Source organism: Erythranthe guttata, chromosome 13 (assembly GCF_056151865.1).
Source record: "Erythranthe guttata isolate IM_541 chromosome 13, IM_541, whole genome shotgun sequence".
Lineage (NCBI taxonomy): Eukaryota > Viridiplantae > Streptophyta > Magnoliopsida > Lamiales > Phrymaceae > Erythranthe > Erythranthe guttata.
Genome location: NC_142545.1, coordinates 18,637,843 through 18,662,055, shown reverse-complemented (window position 1 = coordinate 18,662,055; position 24,213 = coordinate 18,637,843). Strand labels below are relative to the sequence as shown.

General features: G+C 35.9%; 6 protein-coding genes across 14 annotated transcripts; 2 read left to right on the top strand and 4 right to left on the bottom strand.

The window, feature by feature from the left end:
- Window positions 1-60: 60 nt before the first annotated feature.
- LOC105948829 (transcription factor ILR3) lies at window positions 61-3,119 on the top strand. The gene is made up of 5 exons (XM_012972065.2): window positions 61-512; window positions 1,665-1,727; window positions 2,101-2,178; window positions 2,261-2,423; window positions 2,631-3,119. Exons 1-5 carry the CDS (start codon window positions 376-378, stop codon window positions 2,898-2,900), a joined length of 711 nt encoding a protein of 236 aa, XP_012827519.2. The 5' UTR covers window positions 61-375; the 3' UTR covers window positions 2,901-3,119.
- LOC105948828 (putative galacturonosyltransferase 12) lies at window positions 3,085-5,428 on the bottom strand. Of its 2 annotated transcripts, XM_088827546.1 has the most exons (6): window positions 5,218-5,428; window positions 5,016-5,071; window positions 4,768-4,923; window positions 4,111-4,701; window positions 3,732-4,034; window positions 3,085-3,649 (listed from the first exon to the last, which is right to left on the bottom strand). In XM_088827546.1, the coding sequence occupies exons 1-6, from the start codon at window positions 5,426-5,428 to the stop codon at window positions 3,365-3,367; spliced, it is 1,602 nt and encodes a 533-aa protein (XP_088683672.1). In that variant the 3' UTR covers window positions 3,085-3,364. The 2 variants fall into 2 exon arrangements, with proteins under 2 accessions (XP_088683672.1, XP_088683673.1); XM_088827547.1 differs by having other exon boundaries at window positions 4,111-4,923.
- A 1,134-nt stretch (window positions 5,429-6,562) lies between these two features.
- On the bottom strand, window positions 6,563-12,148 carry FIE (Transducin/WD40 repeat-like superfamily protein). Its single transcript, XM_012972135.2, has 14 exons — window positions 11,783-12,148; window positions 11,585-11,650; window positions 11,361-11,483; window positions 11,149-11,229; window positions 10,894-10,986; window positions 10,720-10,795; window positions 9,929-10,008; window positions 9,741-9,812; window positions 9,349-9,408; window positions 9,165-9,261; window positions 8,993-9,056; window positions 8,850-8,909; window positions 8,681-8,756; window positions 6,563-6,802 (listed from the first exon to the last, which is right to left on the bottom strand). The coding sequence occupies exons 1-13, from the start codon at window positions 11,957-11,959 to the stop codon at window positions 8,693-8,695; spliced, it is 1,113 nt and encodes a 370-aa protein (XP_012827589.1). The 5' UTR covers window positions 11,960-12,148; the 3' UTR covers window positions 6,563-6,802; window positions 8,681-8,692.
- A 217-nt stretch (window positions 12,149-12,365) lies between these two features.
- Window positions 12,366-19,690, top strand: LOC105948845 (F-box protein At5g49610). Of its 8 annotated transcripts, XM_088827523.1 has the most exons (6): window positions 14,929-14,993; window positions 17,406-17,480; window positions 17,844-17,903; window positions 17,982-19,109; window positions 19,203-19,243; window positions 19,411-19,690. In XM_088827523.1, the coding sequence occupies exons 4-6, from the start codon at window positions 17,987-17,989 to the stop codon at window positions 19,444-19,446; spliced, it is 1,200 nt and encodes a 399-aa protein (XP_088683649.1). In that variant the 5' UTR covers window positions 14,929-14,993; window positions 17,406-17,480; window positions 17,844-17,903; window positions 17,982-17,986; the 3' UTR covers window positions 19,447-19,690. The 8 variants fall into 8 exon arrangements, with proteins under 8 accessions (XP_012827541.2, XP_088683647.1, XP_088683650.1 ...); XM_088827521.1 differs by lacking the exon at window positions 14,929-14,993 and adding an exon at window positions 12,417-12,644 and having other exon boundaries at window positions 17,844-19,109; XM_088827524.1 differs by lacking the exons at window positions 14,929-14,993; window positions 17,406-17,480 and adding an exon at window positions 12,503-12,644.
- A 205-nt stretch (window positions 19,691-19,895) lies between these two features.
- Window positions 19,896-20,779, bottom strand: LOC105948847 (protein NDR1). Its single transcript, XM_012972091.2, has one exon. It carries the CDS (start codon window positions 20,622-20,624, stop codon window positions 19,992-19,994), a length of 633 nt encoding a protein of 210 aa, XP_012827545.2. The 5' UTR covers window positions 20,625-20,779; the 3' UTR covers window positions 19,896-19,991.
- Window positions 20,780-21,205: 426 nt separating this feature from the next.
- On the bottom strand, window positions 21,206-24,120 carry LOC105948796 (uncharacterized). The gene is made up of 5 exons (XM_012972024.2): window positions 23,975-24,120; window positions 23,735-23,832; window positions 23,462-23,561; window positions 21,914-22,096; window positions 21,206-21,565 (listed from the first exon to the last, which is right to left on the bottom strand). Exons 1-5 carry the CDS (start codon window positions 24,029-24,031, stop codon window positions 21,443-21,445), a joined length of 561 nt encoding a protein of 186 aa, XP_012827478.2. The 5' UTR covers window positions 24,032-24,120; the 3' UTR covers window positions 21,206-21,442.
- Between the last annotated feature and the right edge of the window lie 93 nt (window positions 24,121-24,213).

The following is a 24,213-nucleotide window of genomic DNA, read 5'->3' as shown; positions in this document are numbered from 1 at the left end:
GAAAAGGTTTTGGGTCGAATTCAATTAACCTAATCGATGTTGACTTACACACAATCACATACATATGCATGCGGAATATACATGGACCAATACAAATAATATTTGAATAAAAAAAAAAAAAAACTAAAACTAAAAAAAAAAGAAAAAAAAACATTTAATTCACTAGACAGTGAAATAAATTTGGTTAGAATATTACGCACCCACAGATTCTCCATTAAGTTTCAACTCACGATGAAAGCCATCATCTATCCGCAATTCCCATTTTTCGCCCAAATGCTCAAATCCGAAACCCCCTCCCACCCAATCATTGTCTCTCTGTGTTGAATTGCTCCGGCGCCGGTATTAATTTCTCTTTTCCCCGGCGACTGATCACTTATGGTTTCGCCGGAGAACACGAATTGGCTGTACGATTACGGGTTTGAAGATAACCCTGTTCCCGATGTCAATTTTTCTGCTCCGAATTCTGGATTCTCTTGGCCCATGCAAACTTTGAATGGATCATCGAATGTCAGGTACTTTTTCCAGTTTCTGTTACTGTAATTTTACCCATTTGTAATTCACAGGTCTCCGGCCTTTTGTGAGTTTTTGATGGATTCTCTTATTTTCTATTGGCAATTTGGCATGTTATACTGTTGTCTAATTTGTTGCTGTGCTTCAAATATCATCTGATGTTATGGGGTTTGTTTATTTATTTCGAGCTAATTCGTGTTTTTTGTGGTGTTTATTAGCTTCTATAATTTTTTTTTTCCATATACGCCACGTGTTTGTATGATTTTCTGATGTTCTCTTGTCAAGTGTTCATGTATTTCGATCTCTCTGGTGTCTTCTGAAAATCATAAAACATTGTCTTATTTGTGCGTTTTTTTTACTCGGTATTTTCTTAATTTTAAATTTCACACTTTGTTCTTGAGTTTGGGATTATGAAAAAGGGTTTAAATCTTGTTCATACATTTTTGAGTGCACTTAGCTTTAGATTGATGGTGTAATATGCTGCGTTTTTTGGTTACGAAGTGGAAGACAATTTATAGATGATATTAGTTACTTTATTTGATCTCACTCTTCTCTGTTTTCACATGTTGGATTAGTCTTCTAATTATGGCTTAAGTTTTTATTTGTGAGGTTTAAGGTGAGGCAAAACCATAGTGGTCCAGCTTTGGGTCTCTCTCGATAAGGTTCACTGTAGTATATTTGGTTCGTGCAAATATAAATTTGGGTCTCTCTCGATAAGACATCTTGTCTTGGTAATTATGACTAAATATATTCTGGATAAGGATTGCCTTGTATGAATATTGACTTGCAAAATATATGTATTTGGTTTTCTTTTTTCTTTATGCTTTTTCTTGTTGCTTCCAATGCTGGCAAATGTGAATAAATCATGTCTTACGGGTCTAGCTATGTTTTTGATCTTGAGAGGCTTATACTTTATGGGACATGAACTTTCAAGAACTTAATAAGGCGCAAGATCTTGTTTGTTCTGATATAATTCTAATGAAGTTTCAATTGTATGTAAGACGTAATCCTCAACCATTTCAACTTTATTTATACATTTTCCTATTTCTTTTTGGAATATTATTCATATCCTCCTGTTTCCCCTACTTGTTTCACATTAGCAAATAAATTTATCACTAAATTTTTTTTCTTTTGGTGTTTTCATATACTGATAGTTTGCAAATTGATGGATCATCTGGGGAATCGGACATGCAGAAAGAAGCTGGCTCCAAAAAGCGGTATGAAGCTTTTGTCCCTTGACTGTCTAGTTGATGTAATTAATAAGTTGATTATCCGGCCTAAAGATATCTGTATCTCAAAGCAATGGTTGTAGGTAAATAGCAGTCTGATTGAGCTGCATCTGTTTGATTTTATTTTTGTTGAGTGCTGGGAAAATGAAGGGTTGGGGGTTCATTCTTATTGTGCATTTCACTGGATTTCTGACTTAGTACTCTAAGCGGCTATGTAAGTTTACATTAAAGGGAGAAGCCACTGAAAATGAAAATTAACAATTAACTACTGACAGTGCACCGGAATGCTTTCAACTGTCTTTCGTTAGACCTTCATTCATCCAAATAACATGACGTCTGACATTTTTATATCCTTCCACAGTACTAGAACTGAAGCATGTGCTCCATCAAGCTCTAAAGCATGCAGGGAGAAACAGCGGAGGGATAAGTTAAATGACAAGTAATTGTGTTCTCTTCTTCTTTCACATTGCTGGTTTTCCATTTATTCTGTACCTATAGTTGTTGCTTCATCATGTCTTTAGATTTATGGAATTGGGTGCTCTGCTTGAGCCCGGTAGGCCTCCAAAAACAGATAAGGCTGCTATTTTGGTCGATGCTGTTCGTATGGTAACTCAGCTAAGAAGTGATGCGCAGAAGCTCAAGGACTCAAATTTGAATCTCCAGGAAAAGATTAAAGAGCTGAAGGTAATCTTTTTATTTAACTCTTATGCTAGACAATGTCTTGGGTAGAGATGTTCTTACTCTGGAAACTTGGTCCTTCTGGAAGAACTTACTATATTTGCTCTGTGAATTTTTACATTTTGCTTAGTTTGCTAGTATTGGTTTGTAAACCAATGGAGATGGATGAATTGTGCTATTGTTATTCATTACTTTTATTTCTTCTTTCCCTAGGCTGAGAAGACTGAGCTTCGTGATGAGAAGCAAAGATTGAAGGCTGAGAAAGATAAGCTTGAGCAACAGCTAAAGACAATGAACACCCCTCAGCCTGGATTTTTACCAGCTCCTCCTGCCATTCCGACTGCATTTGCTGCTCAAAATCAGGCCGTGGGCAACAAAATGGTGCCTATTATCAGCTACCCAGGTGTTGCCATGTGGCAGTTCATGCCTCCTGCTTCTATTGATACATCTCAGGACCATGTACTGCGCCCACCGGTTGCCTAAGTCGGCAACTGAATCCTGTAGTGGTGGTTCTCTTTGTGGTCTAGTTGTTACGTAATTTGTCAGTGTTTTTGACTGTATTAGTTTTTGGTCGACTGTCTTATTTGGGTCTGGTGAATTATGGAGATCAGTTTGTGATTGTTGAACTTTTAACTTGTATCCGATGAACCATGATGATCAATTATGATTGTTGAACTTTAATCCAGTTTAACTTTATTCTAATGTTTACATGTGAATTGCCCCATGAATCATGATATATGTTCGGAAGCAAAAAAAATGAATGAACTGTGATACATGTAAGAACTTGAAACCGAGTAAGAGTTCCCAAAATTTGAAGCCTGGGGCTGTTATCATCCCTGCACATAGATTCTCTATACTTCTTTCGCAGAACTTTCCATGGGTGTCCTGCTACCTCTCGTTTACAAGTATATAAAGCGTGTAAAGAAGTTTTCATTGTTGAATATTTTCTAAGATTCTCTTAGGTGGCAGCTTTTTATGAATCTATCTGAGAAGTCAACGTACTTGGTCCACAGAGGGCGAAGCCGTGGAAATGCTATATCCAGCCAAGGCTTTGCTCGGCCGTTGAAATGGACGACTCCAGCACTTTCAGCATCTGCAATGGTTGTGTTATCCTGGTACCCTAATCCCAGCATGTGCCAGAAGGGATTGATGACGTGGACATGACCATGGAAAGCTATTAGGCCTGGAGGTAAAGTTCCTAGTTGCCATAAACTGAGGTCCGATTTCAGATTCTGCAACGAGAAAATAAGGTACACATTATAGAATATGGGGTTATGGGGTTGTGTGAAATCATCAGCTAATATTGCAGGTTACCTCTTCGAGCCAGAAATGGTATGTTCGACTTATATTTGTCCTTCTCCAAGCTTCTAGATCGAATATGTTCATGCCGTAGGCCCATGCGCATTCGTTTGGATTGAAGCTGTTTGCTATCAGAGGATGGGAGAAGTTCAGGTAGCTTTTGAACCTCTTTGACATCACGAATTTGTCCTCTCCTCTGCATGTTTCGACTGCACCGTTGACTTTTCCATTCATGTCAATGTCCCACAGAGCCGAAAGGTCAGTTTGGACAACAATGTCATCATCTAGGAACACTACTTTGTTGAGACTTGGAAACAACTGCAATAAATCGAAGGATCAAAATTCCAAGAATGTCAGACGAAATATGTGATATATGTTGAGAGTTGAGACTTACTTCTGGCAAATGTATACGTATGTGATTCATCAAAGAATTGTACTTTGGGCTTAGTGCCTGCAACTTTGCAGCAATTACATTTGGTTTCTCCGTGTTATTCGCCACAATAGCCGACGACCCTCCTCTGAACCGTGACCGCACTCTTTGGTCCTTCTCCATGGCTTCCAAAACAGGTACCTTCCCCTTTGTGAACCAATCAAAATGGTGCAAAGCTTTGACCTCAATGATTGCAGGTGTTAGAGAATGGAGAGAGAACCAAGCCTGCATCGGATAATAGGTCTTTCCGTCCGTTATTACATGGAGAACTACCTTTTCTGGGCGCAACGAGTTTTTCACGAGTGACGATGCAACGACTGAGGTGGCGAGAACATTGTCAGATGCTAGGACAAAGTGAAAGAACGAGTTATCAACGAGTGCCGGGACTAATTCTGCCAAGGGAAGCTGAAGACGAGCGTTGGCGTTAATGGCGTGCTCGTTTGCTAGTTTTAGAGCGAGGCAGTGGAGCTGCTTAGGTATGCTGCTCGATGCCACGTGGCGGTACAGGTATTCCTGGATTTTTGCAGTTCTTGTCCTCTGTTCGAGCAGTGTGACCTGTAAGAAAAAGAATTCAGATTTTCTTGCATTAGGAGAAGACATATTATATTTGATTGATCGTACCATTGCTTTGAGCTTGACCGCAAAAGTCTTGGCATCAGGTCTTTCATCCTTAATCTCTGCTACAAAATCTTCCATGGTTTGAGGAATTTCTGGACCTGTTTGAATTTCACCTTGAGTAACAGGTTCTTCCAGTACTTGATATATCACTTCAGGAACCTGAGAGGAACCATGTAAGTTTTTATACAGGTTAAAATTTCCGACTTAATAATGGAAGCATGTTGTTGAAAAGTAGGGATCAGGATATTTACGGTAGATTCGAGTCTTCTTCCCAAGATTCTCGGTCCCAATCTTTTCCCCAAGCAACCTGCATTGGATCGTAAATACATGATTCGGTAAGTGATAGAGTATCATCTGCAATCAAATATTTGCAAGATCTGCATGATCATATATATGCATATAATTACTGCAACTACTAATTAGGTTGTGCTGTATATTAAACTTTTAAGGTACCTAAACTGGAACATTTAGTTTCTCCATCAATGGTTTCCACAGCAGTCAAAACAAACACGAACCGGAGAAGGAAAGTGAAGAACAAAACGGAGTAGAAGACCATGCGATAAGACAATCTTCTGGAGCCAATCTTCACTTTGATAAACTCCCTAACACCTTTTGAAGGCAACAGGGTAACATGCCTCAAGCTCGGCGATATATGCAGCTGCATTTTATTCAGGTCTTCCTTCTTTCTCTTTCCGCCCCAAAAGAGATAAACCCCACAAAAGAAATCACTTGCAGTAGCTAGACATTCATTTAGCAATAATGCATCCAAGAAAGTGAACCCCAAATGTAAGAAAATAGAATGCTGTGGTGTTTAAGGTTGTTGTCTTTCACCTAACCTTGCTTAGTAATGAGGTTATTAGGTATACTTACAGAGGTTCTTGATTTTTTTTTTTCGCGAATATTGTTTTTCAAGAGACGAAGAAGAGAAGTTTGTTTGAGAGAAAGAGACTTGAGACTGAGAAGGGGGTAGTGAATGTAATGAATTGAAGAGAAAGAGAGAGAGAGCTTTATGGGTTTGGTTTGGTGTGTTGCTTCACTTTGCCTCCAAATAAAAAGTATATTTGAAAAATACTTCTGGTTTGGCTGCTTTTGATATAAACACAACATCTATATGGAAAATGACTTCTTTCTTTTAATTTCTTTTATAATAAACAAATAAAATAAATACATTAAAAACAAATAAAATAAATACATTAAGAACAAAAAAAATTGGATGGTGTTTTTCTTGAGGTCAATTGCTCGGGTGGTGGGTGTGAACTTGAGGTTGTTGTTGGGTTTCATTTGAAGCATAATATTTGTTTTTGTACTAATCAATAATTCTTCTCTTCTTTCATAATAAAAATACTCCTACTACAAAAAAGATAAATGTAATAGTTTTGTGGTGTGCAAGTAAAGCCGATCGTTCGTCTCAAGTTTCCTTTAGACCTAAAAAGTTGCGAAGACACCGGAACAAAGAGAAGTTAATGGAGGACTATACATGAATATGGCTACAATTGATATCTTTATCAAATACATTATCAAATACAGTAAAACCTTTATAAATTAATAAAGGTTACATGAATGATTGATTTAGCTGATAATTCGAATTTGAGCATGGATTTCAAGTTTATAGAATAAATTCTTGTCTAAATTTCTGGTGGAGACATGCTAGATTTTTAATCAATCAGACACTATTCAAAGAAAATAAAATAAAAATTAAAACAATAATAATAACGTCTCATAGAACGTAAACCAAGATGACAATAAAGAAACTCTGCTATATAATAAACTAAATCAATAACCAATCTTTGTGCCTGCATGCACAAAAACTAGGGTTCACATAAGTATCATGAAGTCGATGACGGAGCCATTCTTAATATTGTGCTCGGCAAGAGTCCCGGTAAAAAGTTCTTTTCCGTTAAAGAACAACATTTGACGTTCTGTCGATACACAGTTTTGCAGCCCAATATAAATCATCAACGTCTCTATTGTATCCGTGCTCTGCACCTTAACCGTCCACGTCTGACCGGCCATATGCATGCTTCACGATAACCTCAATCTGAAATAAAGTTTAATATGAACCATCAATAGTCTATTATCGAAAAGATGCATGTATATATATATGAACCCTAAAAACAATAAAGTGATCGAACTACGTACCGCCATTATATTATTAATTAATCGAACAAGACGAGGAAAACAGAAAACGAGAGCTCGAAAGAATGGAGAGAGATATTGTATTGTGTTTGATGATGGTGATGCAAAGAGGAGGGCTATTAGGGTTTATATTGAGAGGAAATAAGTCTTTTACCAACACTGAAACACGTTTACTTTTTATATGTTAAGAAGAGTTTAAATTCTTATCGGATTAGTATAAACCTGACCTGATTATATGGAAATATACGAATCTTTGAATAGTTAACAAATTCTCTAAAACTTTGGTCTCAAAAAAAAAAAAAAAAAAAAAAAACAAATTCTCTAAAACTTAACTTAAATATTATTAATATTACCAAATCTTATTTGAAGTTTTGGTTGGATGAATATTTAGCAGTGTAGAGTTGATAATAATTATAAAATTAAAAATAAAAAAAAATAAGAAAAATATAATAATTAATAAAATTAATAAGTTATTCGTTAATATATAAATTAATAATTATTTATTTATTGATATTAATTAGTATTATGCTAAATTAATATAATTTTTTTGTTACAACTATATTCTCCTCTTTTATTGGAAATTAATGTTTTTGATTTTTTAATTTTTCCGATTATTTATTTATTTACTTCATAGAACTGGAATTTATTTTTCACTTCTGATTTTCTTTGATCTTTATTTGAAAATTTTCGGAAATTGTGATATGTTCCACAATGAGAGATAAAAGAGGAAGGTTTGATTCAGTACGTTTACTCCAAATTATAAGGGTTACAAATAACAGAATACGCTGAATGTGCAACTAAACATGCAAATAAAAAAATAACAAATAGAAAACAAAAATTAATTTGAAAAAAAAAAGAAAAAACAAAATGGAGATGAGAGCATGACCATGGTTACGGTTAGAACTAGAACCGAACCGTGGTCAACGGTTTTTTAAATAGAACCGAACCGGTTTGACCAAAACCGAAGCAGGAACCAGAGGTCTTACCGTTTTTTCAAAAAAAAAAAAGATGAAAATATTTCACGTGGCGGCCTCAAACGGCCGAATTTTCAAACAAAAAAAATTAAAAATTCTCAAACGGTCGGATTTAAAAAGAAATAAAAAAATAAAAAATACAAACAATCATAAAATTCGGATTTTTTAAAAGGACAAAAATATTTTTTTAAAAATTTAACTTCAAGAATAAGTATACTTTTCAAATGTCTACAATAATTTTATCAAAAATTTTTGCAAGTGTTTAACAGTTTTCAAGTGTTTAAATATATTATAAAAAAAAAACAAAAAACAAAAACAAAACCGGTCCAACCGGCGGTTTGAACCGGAACAGGACTGGAAACGCCGGTTTTTGAACCGTAAAAAACCGCTAATATTCGGTTCGGTTCGGTTCCGGTTCCTCCGAGGAAAATACGAATGGACCTCTACTATTGCAATGTTTGGGGAGGGATTGGGGGTTTATCTAAGAGCCCCTTATAGAAAATTCCATTTTTACAATGATCAGATATTGGAAAAATTGCTTAATACAATCTGCAAGTATTAATACAGAAATGATAGGAACCAAAAAAAAAAAAACGAAAAACACCATGCAAAAAGACCATCCTTGAAAAAGAAATCATAAATCAACAGCTTTAGTTTTCAATTAGATGGACAAAATCCTACAAGTGGTAAACATCAATTAAGGAAGCTACGGATCACAGACCATTTTCCATCCATCAAAATGTAACTTAAATATATATTTTCTGATGATGTTACTAAATACCGTTAAGGGCAGTAGCATTAAATACCGTTTTAGAAGCTCAAGAACTTGCTACCACATCCCACCTCCATATCGTCCCGTCTTCACAGCAGCAGAGAATTGTGCTGTAGACAATCATACAGAGAACACTAATCACATTATCCAAAGTCGTATAACTATTTTTGAGAAAAAAACACGAAATGCTTGGCATATTTTACCTTCCATCATAGGACATAGCAGTCAATCTAATAGCAGATTTTGATTGAACATGAGATAATCTGAGCATTCAATCAAATAATTAGGTTCAGAGAATATGTTAGTAAAAGAAATATTAAAAATAAAATAAAATGTGACGACTGACCTAGCTACAAGTACCGGGGGATTTGATTGGACTTCCCATACATATATCTTGCCTTCTCTATTCCCTGGACATTGTCAAATTGAAATAAAATGAGATTTTGTGGTATTTTACTGTATTGTAATGAATTGGTATTCGAGAGATTCATCACAAAAAATAAAATAGAATGGATTACCTACTGCAGCTAACTTGTTATGGAAATCGCAGGAAAACTTGATAAACCAAATATCACACTCGGGAACTGGATACTTTTGAAGGATGTCAATTGTACCCTGAACAAAAATCATTGTCTTACTCCGACTGTAAGCCTACATTCAGTATGACCGTAAAGGTAAATAACCCAAATAACTGATTCTAACCTCTCCAGGCGATTGCTCTTTCATTTTCGGTTCCCATAGTACAAGTTCATTATCAACACTCTGCAAACAGAAAATACAAGTTGTTCTCAATGGAGCACAAAAATGGCTAACTTAACTTGTATTATCCACATATTCCTGTTTCTAACTATTGGAGAGTCTGACAATACTAGTTTCCTGCGGTTTCTCAGTGAATTGTGAATATCACATTTCTCACCGAATAACTCGGATTAGTTTTATTGCAGTTGAAGTTACAAAAATACCTAAATTCATACGCAAGTGAGTTTAAAAGTTGGTCTTCCTTAAGTTACATATATGAATGTGTGTGAGAATACCACTAAATTGGAGTCCAGATTACAATGTGTTTATTTTGCAGAAAAGGTTTCAGAATTCACCTTGGACAGCATGAAATCACCAATCCACCGATTGCAGTCGACGTAATTGTTGTGTACCGATGCAATAAATATCTGGAGAAAAAACGGACATATGATTCAGAAAAATGACAAACAGCAAAAATATGGATCAGCGGCATGAAAGGAAAAGGAGAAATTGAGAGAAGAGGGCAAAAAGAAAAATTACTGACTGGAAACTGCACATATTTCGTAGGGAACTTGGAAGGAAGATCTGTCCATGTAAAAGATTTCTCAACATACGTCCAAAATTCTGCAAAAAAGTTCAATACATAAATATATAATAACTAATACCAATAAATAATAGAGGACTATGTTCTCTAAACAGCAGAACCCATCACAACACAGTAATAAGGTAAGCGCAAGTCGTATATTAGGCACAAAGGTTTGACAGAGAAGCAACTGATAATAGAATAAAATAAACATACTTTCTCCTCGTTTACAGGCATATAGAAAAATTACGATTCATCAACTGTGCAACTAAGATTGAACAGATTGGTTACTGTATGCATATGCTAATTACATAGTCTGAACTTTGCAGTCACAAAATGACCATGAAACGGAAAAAAGAACTATGTTGGTAACATAAATAAGGTGCAAATGACCATAAAACTGTTTTTATTTTAATTCTAACATGTTCCCGAATTTCAATGGTGCAAATGATTCTTAAAATTTACAAAGTTCTTATAAGAGTATAATAGATCAATTAGGTGATGTTAGCATACATTTAAGATGAGAAATTAAGGTACTTAGGACGTATTAGGCTTTAGTTGTAAGTTGGAAATCTTGACTGTTAATGTTGCCAAGTTAAGTTTAGGTTGCAGTTGAACTACCATAAGCAATTATTCTTAACAATTGGAAACAAAAATAAAGTAAAAATTCCGAACAACTGCATTCATATTTCATCATATTGCAAGTAATTTTGTATTGAAAATTGTAAAATAAGTAGATAGGATCAGTCTACCTTTCATCGACCAGATCTTGACAGTATTATCCATTCCACAGCTTGCTATGTGGTATATGTTGGAAGGATGGAAGTCCTGCATTAGCCATAGCCCAAGAAAAGTAGAACGCTCAAATGCCACATCAACACATAATCCTCGTATTCCAATATATATATATATATATTCTTACGTACCACACTAAGTACTTCATTGCGATGCCCACCAGCACCAGCAAATATCAAAATGCATATCCCGGTATGAATATTCCACAGGCGTACAGATTCATCCTGACCCATATTTTTGTTAAACAAGTTTTATTCAAGCGAATACAGCAATCATTCACCTCATATTTTTTAAGACGGTACAAGAAATTGGTCATCTCACATTTCTAGGTATAATAGTAATATTAAGTCGGTGCTTATACAAACATAGATCAATAAAATACTTACTTTGCTTGCTGATAGAACGAGTGATGGTTTGAGTGGCTGAGTTCGAATTTCATTAATTGAATCCCCATGTCCTACAAAGCTCTGCAGAAACGGATATCAGGAGGGAAATAAAATATAAAAGAACTCGTTCCAAACAAAATCATCCTACATTTCTGATGATAGACTGCAAATTACTATGGAAGCTCAATATTCAGATTTACCGTAAAATGTACCTTGTATATCTTCTCACTGCCAGTATCAATAACACGGATGATTCCATTAAGTCCACCAGCCACCAAAAACGGAGTTCCGTCTGTATTGCAAGCCCAACTGACAGTGTAAAACGATTCGTCTTTCTGATCTACACAGCAAACGGAATACCAGATACCGTCTAAGAATACGGCTTATCGTTAAAAAGAAAATCAAATTCAATTAACAATGAGTTGAAAATTCTTACATCTTCATCAATGTATGACTGCAGCACAGCTATAACACCACCTTCTAGGCATTGGTATACAGTCACCTGAAACACACCAAATAAATGACGCAAAATTTACCAAAACAGCCTTCAATTTTGCACACAAATTCTCATGGATAAAAATAGGAAACAAATAAAATTGAAATGTATCTTAGTGAGAGGAGTAAGAGTAGGTACGCGATTGCCACCGGCTGTGGCGAAGGCGTTGAAATAACGCGAGTCGATGAAGTTGAAAACGACGGCGTAAATTGGGCGTTTGCCTTCCTGGAGTCTGTTGGTGACCCTGTACTCCCGCTTCTTCGACGGCGTTAGCGAACCGACCACCGGTTCGCAACCTAACGGAACCTTCGCCATTTTCCCCTAACCCTCCGACCGGCGCAGATTAGCAGCACCTGTTATTCCCTTCTACTGAGTTGGCTCAGTGCTTTTTCGCAACCCAGCTCCGAGTTTCGGTCCCGGCAGGGGTTTTACTTGCAGCGGAGACTGCGATACCTGTCTGGTTGTCCCCCAATTCTTTTGACTAAAGTCGCGTTATGTAAAAAGCACGACTTCTGGTATTTCCACTTTGCATAATTTATTGTGTTTTGATGGTGCAAAGTGTTATTAAATTTGTTTGAGGGTACAAAGTGTAAAAAACTATATTTTAAGGGTGCAACGTGGGATTAAGTCATTTTCAAACATAGGTGGGCCGATTAATGGGCTGGATCTGTCTCATGGGCTTGATTATCTAATATAACCCGACCCGTAAATTAACCGAGTCGGTTTAGAAAAATCAGGAGCACCAAAACCCATGAACACTCGCAAAAACCGCGAACAATTTTCCTTTCTGTTTTCATCAAATTTGGCTGCAAAAGATCCGCTAAATTATCACCCAATGCGATTCCATTATACAGATCCATTCCCCGTGAATCCTCAACCCTATAATGTTATGGAAACCCTCGCATTATCCAGCTTTTGCCTCAATTATGCTGTTGGTTTCGGCAGGGTGTACCATGCAGGGGAAGAGGTGCAATTGCGCGAAGAATCGGCTTTTACTGAGGTGATTTTTCACTTTAATTTTTGCCATTTACTGGAAACAGTGCGTTGAAGTTTTCATTTTTCTTCTTGTTCGGCTTTATATGTATGTGTATAGTGGAAACAGTATTGAATTTTTGGAAGATTAGGACCCCTTTTTTTTGTTGCTGAAGCTAGGTAGCCCTAGTTGTACATAATGAATTGACTTTCTTTTGGAGGATTGTGGAAATTTTACTTGCGGGTTAATATGCATGTTGATGTTTGTGTTATTGGAAAGTTTCACATGTTTGAAAAGAGAAATTAAGTTAGGTATGTAGGTTTAATGGGAACATGGTCGGATCTTGAGTTTTCTATATGTTGTTGCTTATAGTGATCCATGATTTGGATTGGGCTCTTTTTCTTTTCCTTGCTCTCTCCTGTCACGCATAGTGTTTGGGTGAAAACTAGACGTATGTTGATAAATTTTGACCTAGGTTTTGGTATGTGGTAAATCTGAAATGCAATTTTAGTCTAGACAGAAAACTATGTGGATTCGTAATTCGCTGCTTAGAGGGACTATTGTCTCAAAAATTTCCTCGTATTGGAGGAAAGGGGTCTTAGCCAACTCAAAAAATTGTTTGGTTCTTGAATAAAGCATTTTGTAATTGAATGTATACCGTGATTGAATTTTTTTTGTACTTTAGAAGGGGGATTCTCAATACATGGATTGTGAGAATCTCTGATGAACATAATATATATGAAGTTTCAGGGTAATTAAGGTATAAGGAAATCTCAATGGTAGTTCTTACCACCACCACCACAACCTCCTCTATTTAAGGGTATTCAGTTTGATCATTTGTGATTTTATGCTTTACTGTATATACTTCTTTCTTTCTTAAAAAAAATCTCAATTCATGATGAATTAATAGTTTGATCACCAATGAGTAGAATGAGTGCTTCAGCTCAATGGGCTCAAATATATTCATCGCTCGTGTAATGCCAAGTGATAATACTTGTCAAAGTTGTGCCGCTCCATCGGTTCCTATTGCTTAAGCCAATTACCGCAGATATGAATTTGGAAGCGCTTGGAACTGTTATATCTCTTCATACAAGACCTATTTTAGTGTTAAAAGCAAGAATTGAAAAAAAAAATGTTTCGTTGTCCTTAAATAATACTTTGCAGCAAATTTTAATCCCCCACCCTACCCTAGGTTCTGCATCTTGAGGTAATGGATTCATCTGCACTCCTTAATAGACAATTTCCTTTAATTTCACATCTACAGTTACTGGATGTTTTTATAGACAAGTAGAAGCAAAATTATCCCTGATTTTTTTATGAGGGACAAACTCTTGAACTTCTAGCCTTATTTTTAGGTGATTTATGATTAACTGGCCTTAAATTAGTTGCCATATTTTTCATATGATCTTGGTATCTGTGATTAATAGAGTGATATGATTATTATTTTCTTTTGAACAAAATTATCTCTAAATTTGTTACGAGGTACAACCTTTTAAGCTTCTACCCTGCTGCTTAGGTGATTTATGGTTAACTGGCCTTAGATTTATTGCTATTTTTTCATATGATCTTGGTATCTGAGATTAAGAGAGTCAGGTAATTATTATTTTTTTGAACAATCGAAGTCCTAAAACTACTTTCGCTAATTGTGGTATATTCCAGTTTTCATATAGCACAAAGAATTTGGACTAAAAACAATTTCTCTATTTGTCAGATCTTGATTTTCTAAATCAATATCATCATGAAACTTTAAAATAATGGTCTAAGAAGATGGTTGTAGTAGAGTCTTCATTGTCGCGGAAACTTTAACAAAGTCAAAATGCAAACTGAATCTTCCTTTTGTGCTCACAAAAATCAGATTGGGTGATGATTGAAAGCCATTCCAATGGGATTCATTCAGGACGTGTAGAAATTGGACTAATGTTGTTGTGGATCTATGTGGCCAGGTTTTTAGAGAGATCAACTTTTTGTTGGGAAAAATGGAGTGATCTTTGCCTGATTTAGCATTTTGCAATACGTTTGGTCCTGAGACGAGATATAGTATGTGATTTAACGAAGTCTGAATTGAATTCCAAATTTAATTGTGCACCACACTGTCCTTATATGCACTTGAGACTTGGGCCAGCCCCAGAAGTTGAGTTGTTATTGGATTTATGATTTTCGGACTAGGTTTAGGCAAAAAAATATTAGTCCAGTCCATAATTAATTGAACCGTTGGGCCAACACAACAGTTAATCTTTTCCACCGGTTGCGTCCGTTACCAAACACTATTTATGACTTGTTCTAGGGTTTATATCTGTTCTTACAGTCATCTTTTACACACACAAACTCTCCGCCGCAGCGAAAGCGAAACAAGAGCAAGTTACATAGATTCACTTGGTAATCCTTCGGTTTTCTTTTTCCCTTTTAATGCTATCATAATTTGTGTCTTATGTATAGATCTTTTGGATTCTCCTGTGGTACAGGCTGCATTTACATTAGCTTCACTTTGTAATCCTACGATTCTTTTTTTTACCTTTTTCTGTGTTATCATCATTTTTGTGGTTATGTAAGATCTTTTTGGATTCTCCTTTGGTACACTTTATTTGATTTTATGTCAAAATTTCCTTTCTGATACCTACTTGAATTTTGCTCTGCATGCATGCGGTTTATGATTTATAGAATTATGGGTTAATTAAGTCAACATTAGTGTTCGTGATAGTGTTTAATTTCGCTTGATGTTATGCGATTATCAATGAGTATGTGTTAATTATGAAATAGATTTCTTGCCTTGTGTATTTTCTTTCTCCTTTTGTTTTTAAAAATCTGTGAGATTTGCTCCTGCTCCCTTGTGATACCTTCACTTGTCCATATGGACCGATCCATGATTTGAGAGGTAAAAAAGTGGAAGGAAGAGATCTCAATTGAATGAGTGGAGTTCAAGAATCTTGATGTGTGTATTTCAGATTGGTTGCTTATGGCATCTGTGATACAATTTTATTACATACAACAACAAAAAATGTCGTATTTTTCCTCTTCTGTGCAACATCAAACTACATTATAGTGGACTTTATGGTGTGCAATGTAGTATTTTTTTATTGTGATATTAGTGTAGTATTTATGTTGAAGGTTTAGTGGATAAATATAATAAACTATTGTTATTTTTTGCTTAGTCCATTTATAGTCCTATTATCAGAAAAGCACTACCTCAACCAAATAGAAGCTCGATCATTAAAATTTTATCGAAGACCTCCTTCAATAGATTCATAGAACTCCAAGATTAACTTGAAGACCTCCCTTAGTGGACTGCATAGAACTCCAAGATTAACTTTAGCAGTAAAAGATCATTTCTAATCTTTTCGTTTTTCATACTGATCAACTACATGAACATACTCATAAGTAGGGGTGTTCATTCGGTAAAGCCGCACCGAACCATACCGAAATTTAGTGTAAAATATAATATTATATAGGAATATGTAGAAAAAAATGTCTACAAATAAAGTACCCCTATTCGGTGGACACCGACCTACCCATAATTTTCAAATAAGAAAATTGAATACTGAACCAAATAAGCGATTCAGTATTCGGCACGTGCCGAAATTTTGTTTCGGCACAGTTTGATCGGTTTAGCGTACCGATGAACACCCGGACTCATAAGCAGATGCACAAGATAAAACAAGAAAACAGTCGAATTAATATAATTTCTTTCTATTTGTTTCTATGAACCTAAAGATTTTGCCATTTCTAATAGTAGGAAAAATGAAAATTTGCCAATCCTTGAGCGAATTCTTCAGCAATCAAGCGAATTCTTGCATCTCTTTATCCTTTTCTGGAGGCAAAATATGTGTTGGGACATGATATGCCAAGACAATCTTAAACTTTGTGTTATTGTTTTGGTGAACTGTGCTTCTGGACTCAATCTTGGGGCAATGCTGTTTTGTTCATTGGTTTCGCTATATAAAACATATATTGTCTAGTTGGTACTTTTTGTACAATGATTGGAGTACTTCAACCAACTTTGTCTAGTTTGCGTATTCCAGGACAAAGGAAAATATACTTTTATGTAGCTGTTGTTCGCCCATTCATTAACTCATTCATTGTCTCAATATATGTAATGCTGGATCTTAATGATTGGTTAGTAAACTCTTGATTAACTTTGACAACAAACAACATCTAATTGATAAGAACTACAAGTTTATTTGTCTAGACTCCCAATTGATTGAGGCTATTTTCTGGAATATTATTACCATGAGCTCGGTTTAGGAATTTTAGAAACTGGACCCGAATATGATATCGAGGATTTGACTTGCTTCAGCTTGATAAGTGTAGTTCAAAAACGAATCTCTCTAAAACGTCTTGAGAAAAAGGGAAATGTCTGGCATGTTTATTTTAATAGAATCATAAGATTCTTGTCAGTCCATTTATTTTTTCAAGTCTATTATGTGTATCTGACTTACACAAACTTGGGATGGCAAGAAATTAGCCAAATCCCTAACTTTTTGAACTTCGTCCACTCAAGGTTAAATTAGTTCTGACCAGAACTAGCTGTCTAGTTGCCAAACTCAACCATTTATCCGATTGAGTTGGCTGTTGTGAATTCTGATGCCCAAAGACTATGCAAGAGTCAGTCAAAGATTTATATCTTCTGTGCTCTTATACTTTATACACTCTCAGCAAGTTTGAAATTGGATTCAGGCTGTTATTATCGTTGGTTACCTCTCTTTTCTTTTTATCTCGTCTTTTTTTGTGTTTTGATTTTTATGTATGTGCTTATGTCTAAATCTTTTGCTATTCTTCATGATATGGTTTCAGACTGGATTGTTTTATGAGCTTCATTTGAATTACAAGATTGTATTTAACCAGATTGAAATAGCTTCTGGTCTTCAGGTACTTGGAATTCTAACATTCTGTAAACAAGACTACATTGAAAATGAATCAAGAATAAATTTTATTTGTTGATGTAAAACCATCCCTCAAAGGGCCAGAAAATTATTGAAAACAAATTACCTTCTCTGCCTGTACTAGGCAGTTCTTCTTTTTCTAAACGATGCATCATTGCCATGTATATAATATGCATGGTGGGGATATCAGGTTTACTTGTTCCTCTTCTTCCTTTTCACCAGGCATGAACTACAACCTTATAACATGGTGCTTTGGAGAAACGAGAGCACATTACTTTTTTGAATTGTTAATATGCAGAAAAAAATGCTGTATAATGCACGGATCATTAACTGATGTTCCATTTTGCAGACCAATCTATTTAACTGGCAGGCAGTTTACCTGGAGGTGCATTGCTCTCCCGAGAAGGAGGTAAACAGAGCTACATTATCATGTCTGAAGATACAAATATGAGGGTTTGTGTGGGTTGTGACTATGTCCGTAATGTAGGATATATGGAAGGACTCACGGAAAAAATCGTGTCAGAACTTCCAGTAGATTGTTTGCTAGAATTCAAGTTGGTTTCCAAGTTCTGGTATAAGTTGATAACTGAACCAACATTTGATCAGTTGCAATTTGATTGTGCTCCAAAAGACCCGAAGCTTATTTTGCATCTTGGTAGTCAGGACTCTAACACCGATGAAGATCTGTTTTTGATGGACAGAGATGGAGTAGTTAGTGAATATGTGTCCCTTCCTTATCTTGAAGAGGATTCATCTTTGAAATTGCTCTGCTCCTTCAATGGACTAGTCTTCTGCACTAAATCAGTGGGAGAGGATGAATTGGGAATCCAAGTTGTCAATCCTGCCACCCAGGAAGTTCTAGAAATTCCCGGAACTAGTCCATCTGAAATAACGGAATCAGTTGGAGTTCTCTTCGACACCAAGAAAAATGGATACAAAATCTTCCGTTTTCTCTATGATGAATCTGAATCTAACGACAACAGTAATTGCAAATGCGAAGTTTACACACCCGATACTAGAGAATGGAGAAAAATTTCCGGGATTGTGAAAGGTCCTGTGCCCAATCTTCTTAGCCATTTATTCCCTTCACACGTATGTGTTGGAGGAATAATGTATTGGTTAGTTTGGTCCGAAGAGGACATTGAAGTTCCTGGTTATATTCTTTCGATAGATATGGATGAAAACATCACCAGGGTTGAGCTACCAACGATTGTGATTTCTGACGAACCAGGAGGAGGAGATGTACAAATGGTCGATGCAATAACTTTCAATATACTGACTTTCTTGACTGAATACGAAGGTAGTTTGGCATGTGTGAGTGTCGATGACGACGAAAGTAATGTGTATATATGGCTATTGACAGATCACGGTAAATCAACCTGGTGTGGTAAAGGCGGTGCTCCACTTCTGATAGATGCCTCACTTGGTGGCATCAACTCTATAGTTTCAGTTGATAAAGAATTGCTGTTTATTCTAAATCCTGATATGGAGAACCACTTCTTCTTCCACTTCCTGAATGTGGAGGAAATGACCTGGAGAATATCTTGTGAAGGAGTTTTCAAAATTGGAGAATGTGAGCCGTTTGTGCTTCCGTATGCTGAAAGCCTCTTCAGATGTAAGTTCTCAGTTCCTCTATTTATTACACTTATTATTATGCCAATTGAAAAAAAAAATAGAGTTTATTTATTTCTGTACTGTTGTTATGTAGGTGATTTTCGGCAAGTAACAAGCGAGGCGAGAGAACGCTTGGTAAGCTACTTTGTTACTTGTCATTTTATCGTTCCAAAGTAAATCGAAATGCAGCTACTCTTTAGTTTCCCAATAAAAGATCTGACATCTTGTTTGCAACCGATGAAAGGAGAACTGTTAATTCTGATTATTATTATTAATTTTTTTTTTTTTTTTTGTATATGCAGATCAAAATAGAAAATGATGTTAATGGCAATTCTTAGTTGAGCCATTGTCTGAGTGGATGATGCAGAAGTTCTTCACTGGGAGTGCTGTCTTTTGTTACTTTCTTCGTATTTTGATTTTGGAGTAAAAGTCGGTGACTTCATCGCAACCTTTTTTTTTTTTTTTTGCTGCTTTATTTTGAAGATTTTCTTCAACTTGTGATTATGGGAATGCTTGACTGTTTATTTTTTGACGTGTTGGATTGTTTTTTAACTTCAAAGTCTAATTATTTAGTTAATAATAGCTAATCTCCCCAACCAAATAAGACTTTATTGTTTTATTGTGAGTGGTGTGGTGGGATACTTTTAATTTTTAATATTTTTCACAATAAAATGCTAAAAGTTTTCAAGCAAGATTCCAATTCCAAAGGGAATGTTCCATAAATCAATTAACTATTCATTTGATCTAAATTTTAATATTTAATTACTCATAGTTGAGCTTCAATAAATGAACAAAGAAATTAAACTCTTCAAAATAATAATATGCAAACAAATAATATAGCCTTTACCAAACAAAAAACCTAGACAAAAATACACCATCTTTATTACAAGAATACAATAATCAATGAAGTTAAAATAATAAGCAAGGGTCCCACCCTCACCCAATGGCTAGCTGGACCGGGTGACCCGGATTTCAATTTAATATTCTTCCTGTTGACTTTCTTACCGGTGTCGTTGACCACCACATCACCGCCGACCTCCAGTCTCTCCCTCTTCGTGTACCAAAACATAATCTTGTACTTCACCCTCGTAGCCAGCTCCACCCTGAAGCTCACCGTCGACCCGTTCGAGACCGCTTCCAGCGCCGCCGCCCACGGCAGTCCGGTGGCTTCCAGCAGCTGACGGCGGTGAGTGTTCTTCTTGTGGCCTTGGTAGAACCCTGGAACCGTGTAGTTGGCTATGGGGAGGTGGGTGGAGTTGTAGAAGAAGTTGAGGCTTATGTTAGCGTAGCTTACGCCTTTCTCCTTCATGCCGTTGTCGAGCTTGAGATCGAAGTAGATGGTGTGGTTGTTGGTGGAGTTAATGTCGGCGGATCTGTTGAGGGCGGGAACGTAGAATTTTTCGATTGAGCAATCGGGCTTCGAGGTCCGTAGGCTTAGCCACATGAAGAGGGCGGCGAAGCCGGAGGTTATTATGAAGCTGAAGCAGCACCTGCAACATCCGCCGTACTCCGCCATGACTTCGTCGGAGAAACGCCTGGTATCGCAAGATCAGTAAGTGGATGGAAAGCAAAGTAGAGATTATATATATATATATATATATATATATATATGTATATCTATATATATATATATATATACACTCCCCCAAAAAAATGTGTGGGTGAAAGAAATTTCGTGGGGAAGAGAAATCATTTTCTTCGAAGGGACATGCTCACTTGCTTGATGAGCTTCCTCTTTTTTGCTAGCTGGTGTAATTTTTTTCCCGATTTAGGAAAAAAAATAATAAATGGTAAGGTCAAATTACGAAAAAATCCTTGTTTTGGATGATTACAACTGATCTCCTCAATTATAAATCTTCTTACACATCCACCATTCCAGTGTCAAATATAGTGGAATCTTCTAGATCATCTGGAATATTCTCCAGTTTGTACTCGTTTCATCTCATTCAAGCTCTACATTTTGAAACAAGATGATCATAAGATGTGTCTCTTAGCTTGTAAATATCATATTGTGCTAACTATTTATTTTTGAGAATTAGATCTCCGAAAGGAAAATAAAATAAAATTGTAAAAGTAATATTTAAAAATATTCAACCCTAAGTTTAACTTTGCCTACATTTTGATACAATGAATTTATGTAGGATAGGTCTGGTTAATACAATGAATTCGAGCTCAAGTCTCTTGAATTTAACACAAACTACAAATATCCATAGAGCAAAATCAGCACGACAACCAAATAAGTGCTTTTGCCAAAAACTTTTCTGAGAAAAGTACTACAAACCTGAACTACTTTGCTGAGGTACAGAAAACCAGAAGATATATATATTAAGCATGTTACTCATCATCTTTATACGGGTATTCTTCTGGAACTTGCTTCAGAAGTTTCACCTGCATCTCGAACACATCGTCCCCTCTCAGCATATCACGCAGCCATGTCACTTCAGTTTTCATCGACACCTAAACATGGAAAGAAAAACTAAAGTCATCAATGTTATTCCATTATTTTACGGTGCAGTCATCCTACAAACAGCAAGAATTGGGCCGGACCATAAGCAAAAGTTGGAAAAACTAATGAACTAGAGCAAATTCTTGTGAATTAACTACACTATTTCTAATCGACCGAGAATAAAGCACACATTCCATCAATTTGACTAGTTTCCAATTCGTAGAAAGTGTTTTTTTCCAAATATATTCTTCGATGAACCGAAGTAAAGCCCGTACCTATATTATGAAATAACCAAATTGTAGAATTCCCACTAACAATAGAACATAGGCATAAAATGTTAATGTAAGAACAATACTCACCATCTCAAGAGCTCCTCTGATAATTCCACTTAAAATATTGCAATAGTATAGTCCTTGACAGTTATCGGGAAGCTCAACAAAGTCTACCAGAGGGTTATCCTCCAGAATTATACTGCACGTTGTTCCCTCCGAGTCCCAGTTCGTCACAGATGCAGTGACACCAAGGAACATTTTGAATCCAACCTGTTCGTGATACATTAAAGGAAATAAAATCAAAAAATTCAAACCACAGACACTCAAAGAACAATTATCAATCATATAAGCACCGTAATTTCCTACTCACATCCACACATTAACAGAAAACATGGGATTGTGCTGGGATATGATTAGCTTCTTTTTTTCCTTCTTTCTTTCTCTTGTTTAATGATAGCTTAATATACAGGAACGTGTGCACGTAAAGGAAAGGGAATCATGATTTCTACGGTAACTTGATATTCTAAATGTACGAAATTCTAGTTCTTTTAACGTCACACACCCCATTGCCGAAGCATACTGTAGCAACAAAATCACCCCACTTTGTAGAAAGAAAATAAACAAATTAATTTAAGTAGTCCATGTGTTACCTAACAAAAATACAGATCTCAAATTAAGCAAGTGCGTTTGTAGGTTCAACATAATGACTTGTATCGGAAGATGAAAAATCATATGCCGAATGAAAATAAGGTTCTTCTATTGCTCCAAGAGAATGACCTAATCATACAAACTTTGCTCCAAGCACTCCTCAAGCTTCTTTCAATTGCTTGGTCCTAAGATTATGGGTAAATATGTAACCTTTATGCTCAGAAATTACAATTTATTACTTCCTAATCGAATGTGAGGCATACATTTGACCCCCAGCCAAATCATTTCATTCTCACGTGTTAGAATAATAGGAAAAAAGAGTGAGTAAAAATTACATTTGAACTGCAGGAAACATTTGAAACACTACTTTAGGTTCAGGTAAATCAGCCAACAAACTTGTTTAAAAGAATGTGTACATCTATCCAGAAACATGCTTGCATACTTAAAACACACTTGGGTATGTGAAAAGTGCAGTTGCGTTAAAACAAATAATACTTACATCGATGTACATATTACATCTGAATAAATATCTGCAGAAGTGGTATTTTGTCATGCATAAACACAACAGTTGCAATTTTCGAGAATCAGAAGCCACAGCTTCTCATCTAACTTAAGGATGCTTCAGTATGAAATCATACAAAATATCACATTTTCAAATGATATAACCATATCACACTATTCTTCACCTTTTCATTGACTAGTTCTTAAATTATGTCCAGAGGAATTCATAAGAAAAGGCTTCTAAATTTCGTACTCTTAAACCTTATAGAGGTTTTATTGTACTCTAACTGCTTAGCAAAATCCGTAATCATGTCCCAGTTATACCCAATTACCTCAAATATTTAAACTTTTTTCTATAATCCGCGCAAATTAGAAACAAAAACTCTAAGCAGTAGACAAATTAAAATTCAAAATTTGTTCAAAAATTCCCCCGACTCAAAACCTAACCGAAAAGCAACGAATGAGAATAGTAAAGAGGACAAGTACCTTGGCAATGACTTCAGCAGTTTCTCTAAAATCCACGCATCTGGAAACATTAGATTTTGCGAGAAATTCATCAACCAGCCGGATTCCGATATTGTAACCCCTGCAACACAACATCAGAAATACTCAAACACTTCGCCAAATAACTAATATTTTAAGCATAAATCAAATGAAAAAAAAAAACATCATTTACTGCAGAAACCTAAGAAAAATCACGTTTGAAATCAAATTGAAACTTGACAGAATCGAAAACAGTATGATAGATAGTCAAGTCACATTTGATCGAGCTGCTTGTTGACCTCCTCCACCTCCTCCAGATCGGTGAGTAACTGGCGCACGATAGCACCGTACGTCAGTGTGAATAGCTCCGCATTCTGCAAAACGCTTGTTAACCACAACGTCAACAATTAAAAAAGAAAAAAATCAAGTAATTACTCAAATTGCTGATGAACGGTCCACGATCGGAGAGTGAAAAGCTAGAGAAATTGAGTGAATTTTGAAAGTAAAACTACTTGCCACGCGATCAACGCTGGCGAAAATCGCATCGCCGGACTTCGGAGCGACGGGAGCCATGTGATTGTACAGGGTTCAGATCCTTTCTCCCCTCTGAAACTGAGAAAGTGTAGATTCGTTTGAGAATTTACAAACCTCAGGGAATTGTTTGTAATTACGAATAGGTGGGGGGTATTTTTTATTATTTAGCCTAAGTTTAGGGGGTTTTTCGTAATTTACCCTAATACTTAATTGAAAAGATA

What these genes read in the sequence shown, in the direction of transcription:
- LOC105948829 (XM_012972065.2), top strand. Translation starts at nt 376, where the DNA reads ATGGTTTCGCCGGAGAACACGAATTGGCTGTACGATTACGGGTTTGAA. An exon ending in AATGGATCATCGAATGTCAG is followed by an intron (nt 513 to 1,664) that starts GTACTTTTTCCA and finishes ATATACTGATAG; the next exon opens with TTTGCAAATTGATGGATCAT. An exon ending in GAAGCTGGCTCCAAAAAGCG is followed by an intron (nt 1,728 to 2,100) that starts GTATGAAGCTTT and finishes ATCCTTCCACAG; the next exon opens with TACTAGAACTGAAGCATGTG.
- LOC105948828 (XM_088827547.1), bottom strand. Translation starts at nt 5,428, where the DNA reads ATGCAGCTGCATATATCGCCGAGCTTGAGGCATGTTACCCTGTTGCCT. An exon ending in GAAGAAGACTCGAATCTACC is followed by an intron (nt 4,924 to 5,015) that starts GTAAATATCCTG and finishes GGTTCCTCTCAG; the next exon opens with GTTCCTGAAGTGATATATCA. An exon ending in ACCATTTCTGGCTCGAAGAG is followed by an intron (nt 3,650 to 3,731) that starts GTAACCTGCAAT and finishes TTCTCGTTGCAG; the next exon opens with AATCTGAAATCGGACCTCAG.
- FIE (XM_012972135.2), bottom strand. Translation starts at nt 11,959, where the DNA reads ATGGCGAAGGTTCCGTTAGGTTGCGAACCGGTGGTCGGTTCGCTAACG. An exon ending in TCGTTCTATCAGCAAGCAAA is followed by an intron (nt 10,987 to 11,148) that starts GTAAGTATTTTA and finishes AATATGGGTCAG; the next exon opens with GATGAATCTGTACGCCTGTG. An exon ending in TAACAAGTTAGCTGCAGTAG is followed by an intron (nt 9,057 to 9,164) that starts GTAATCCATTCT and finishes GACAATGTCCAG; the next exon opens with GGAATAGAGAAGGCAAGATA.
- LOC105948845 (XM_012972087.2), top strand. Translation starts at nt 17,924, where the DNA reads ATGTCTGAAGATACAAATATGAGGGTTTGTGTGGGTTGTGACTATGTC. An exon ending in TGCTGAAAGCCTCTTCAGAT is followed by an intron (nt 19,110 to 19,202) that starts GTAAGTTCTCAG and finishes GTTGTTATGTAG; the next exon opens with GTGATTTTCGGCAAGTAACA. An exon ending in GCGAGGCGAGAGAACGCTTG is followed by an intron (nt 19,244 to 19,410) that starts GTAAGCTACTTT and finishes TTGTATATGCAG; the next exon opens with ATCAAAATAGAAAATGATGT.
- LOC105948847 (XM_012972091.2), bottom strand. Translation starts at nt 20,624, where the DNA reads ATGGCGGAGTACGGCGGATGTTGCAGGTGCTGCTTCAGCTTCATAATA.
- LOC105948796 (XM_012972024.2), bottom strand. Translation starts at nt 24,031, where the DNA reads ATGGCTCCCGTCGCTCCGAAGTCCGGCGATGCGATTTTCGCCAGCGTT. An exon ending in CTGCTGAAGTCATTGCCAAG is followed by an intron (nt 22,097 to 23,461) that starts GTACTTGTCCTC and finishes TATCACGAACAG; the next exon opens with GTTGGATTCAAAATGTTCCT. An exon ending in TCAGAGGAGCTCTTGAGATG is followed by an intron (nt 21,566 to 21,913) that starts GTGAGTATTGTT and finishes TTCCATGTTTAG; the next exon opens with GTGTCGATGAAAACTGAAGT.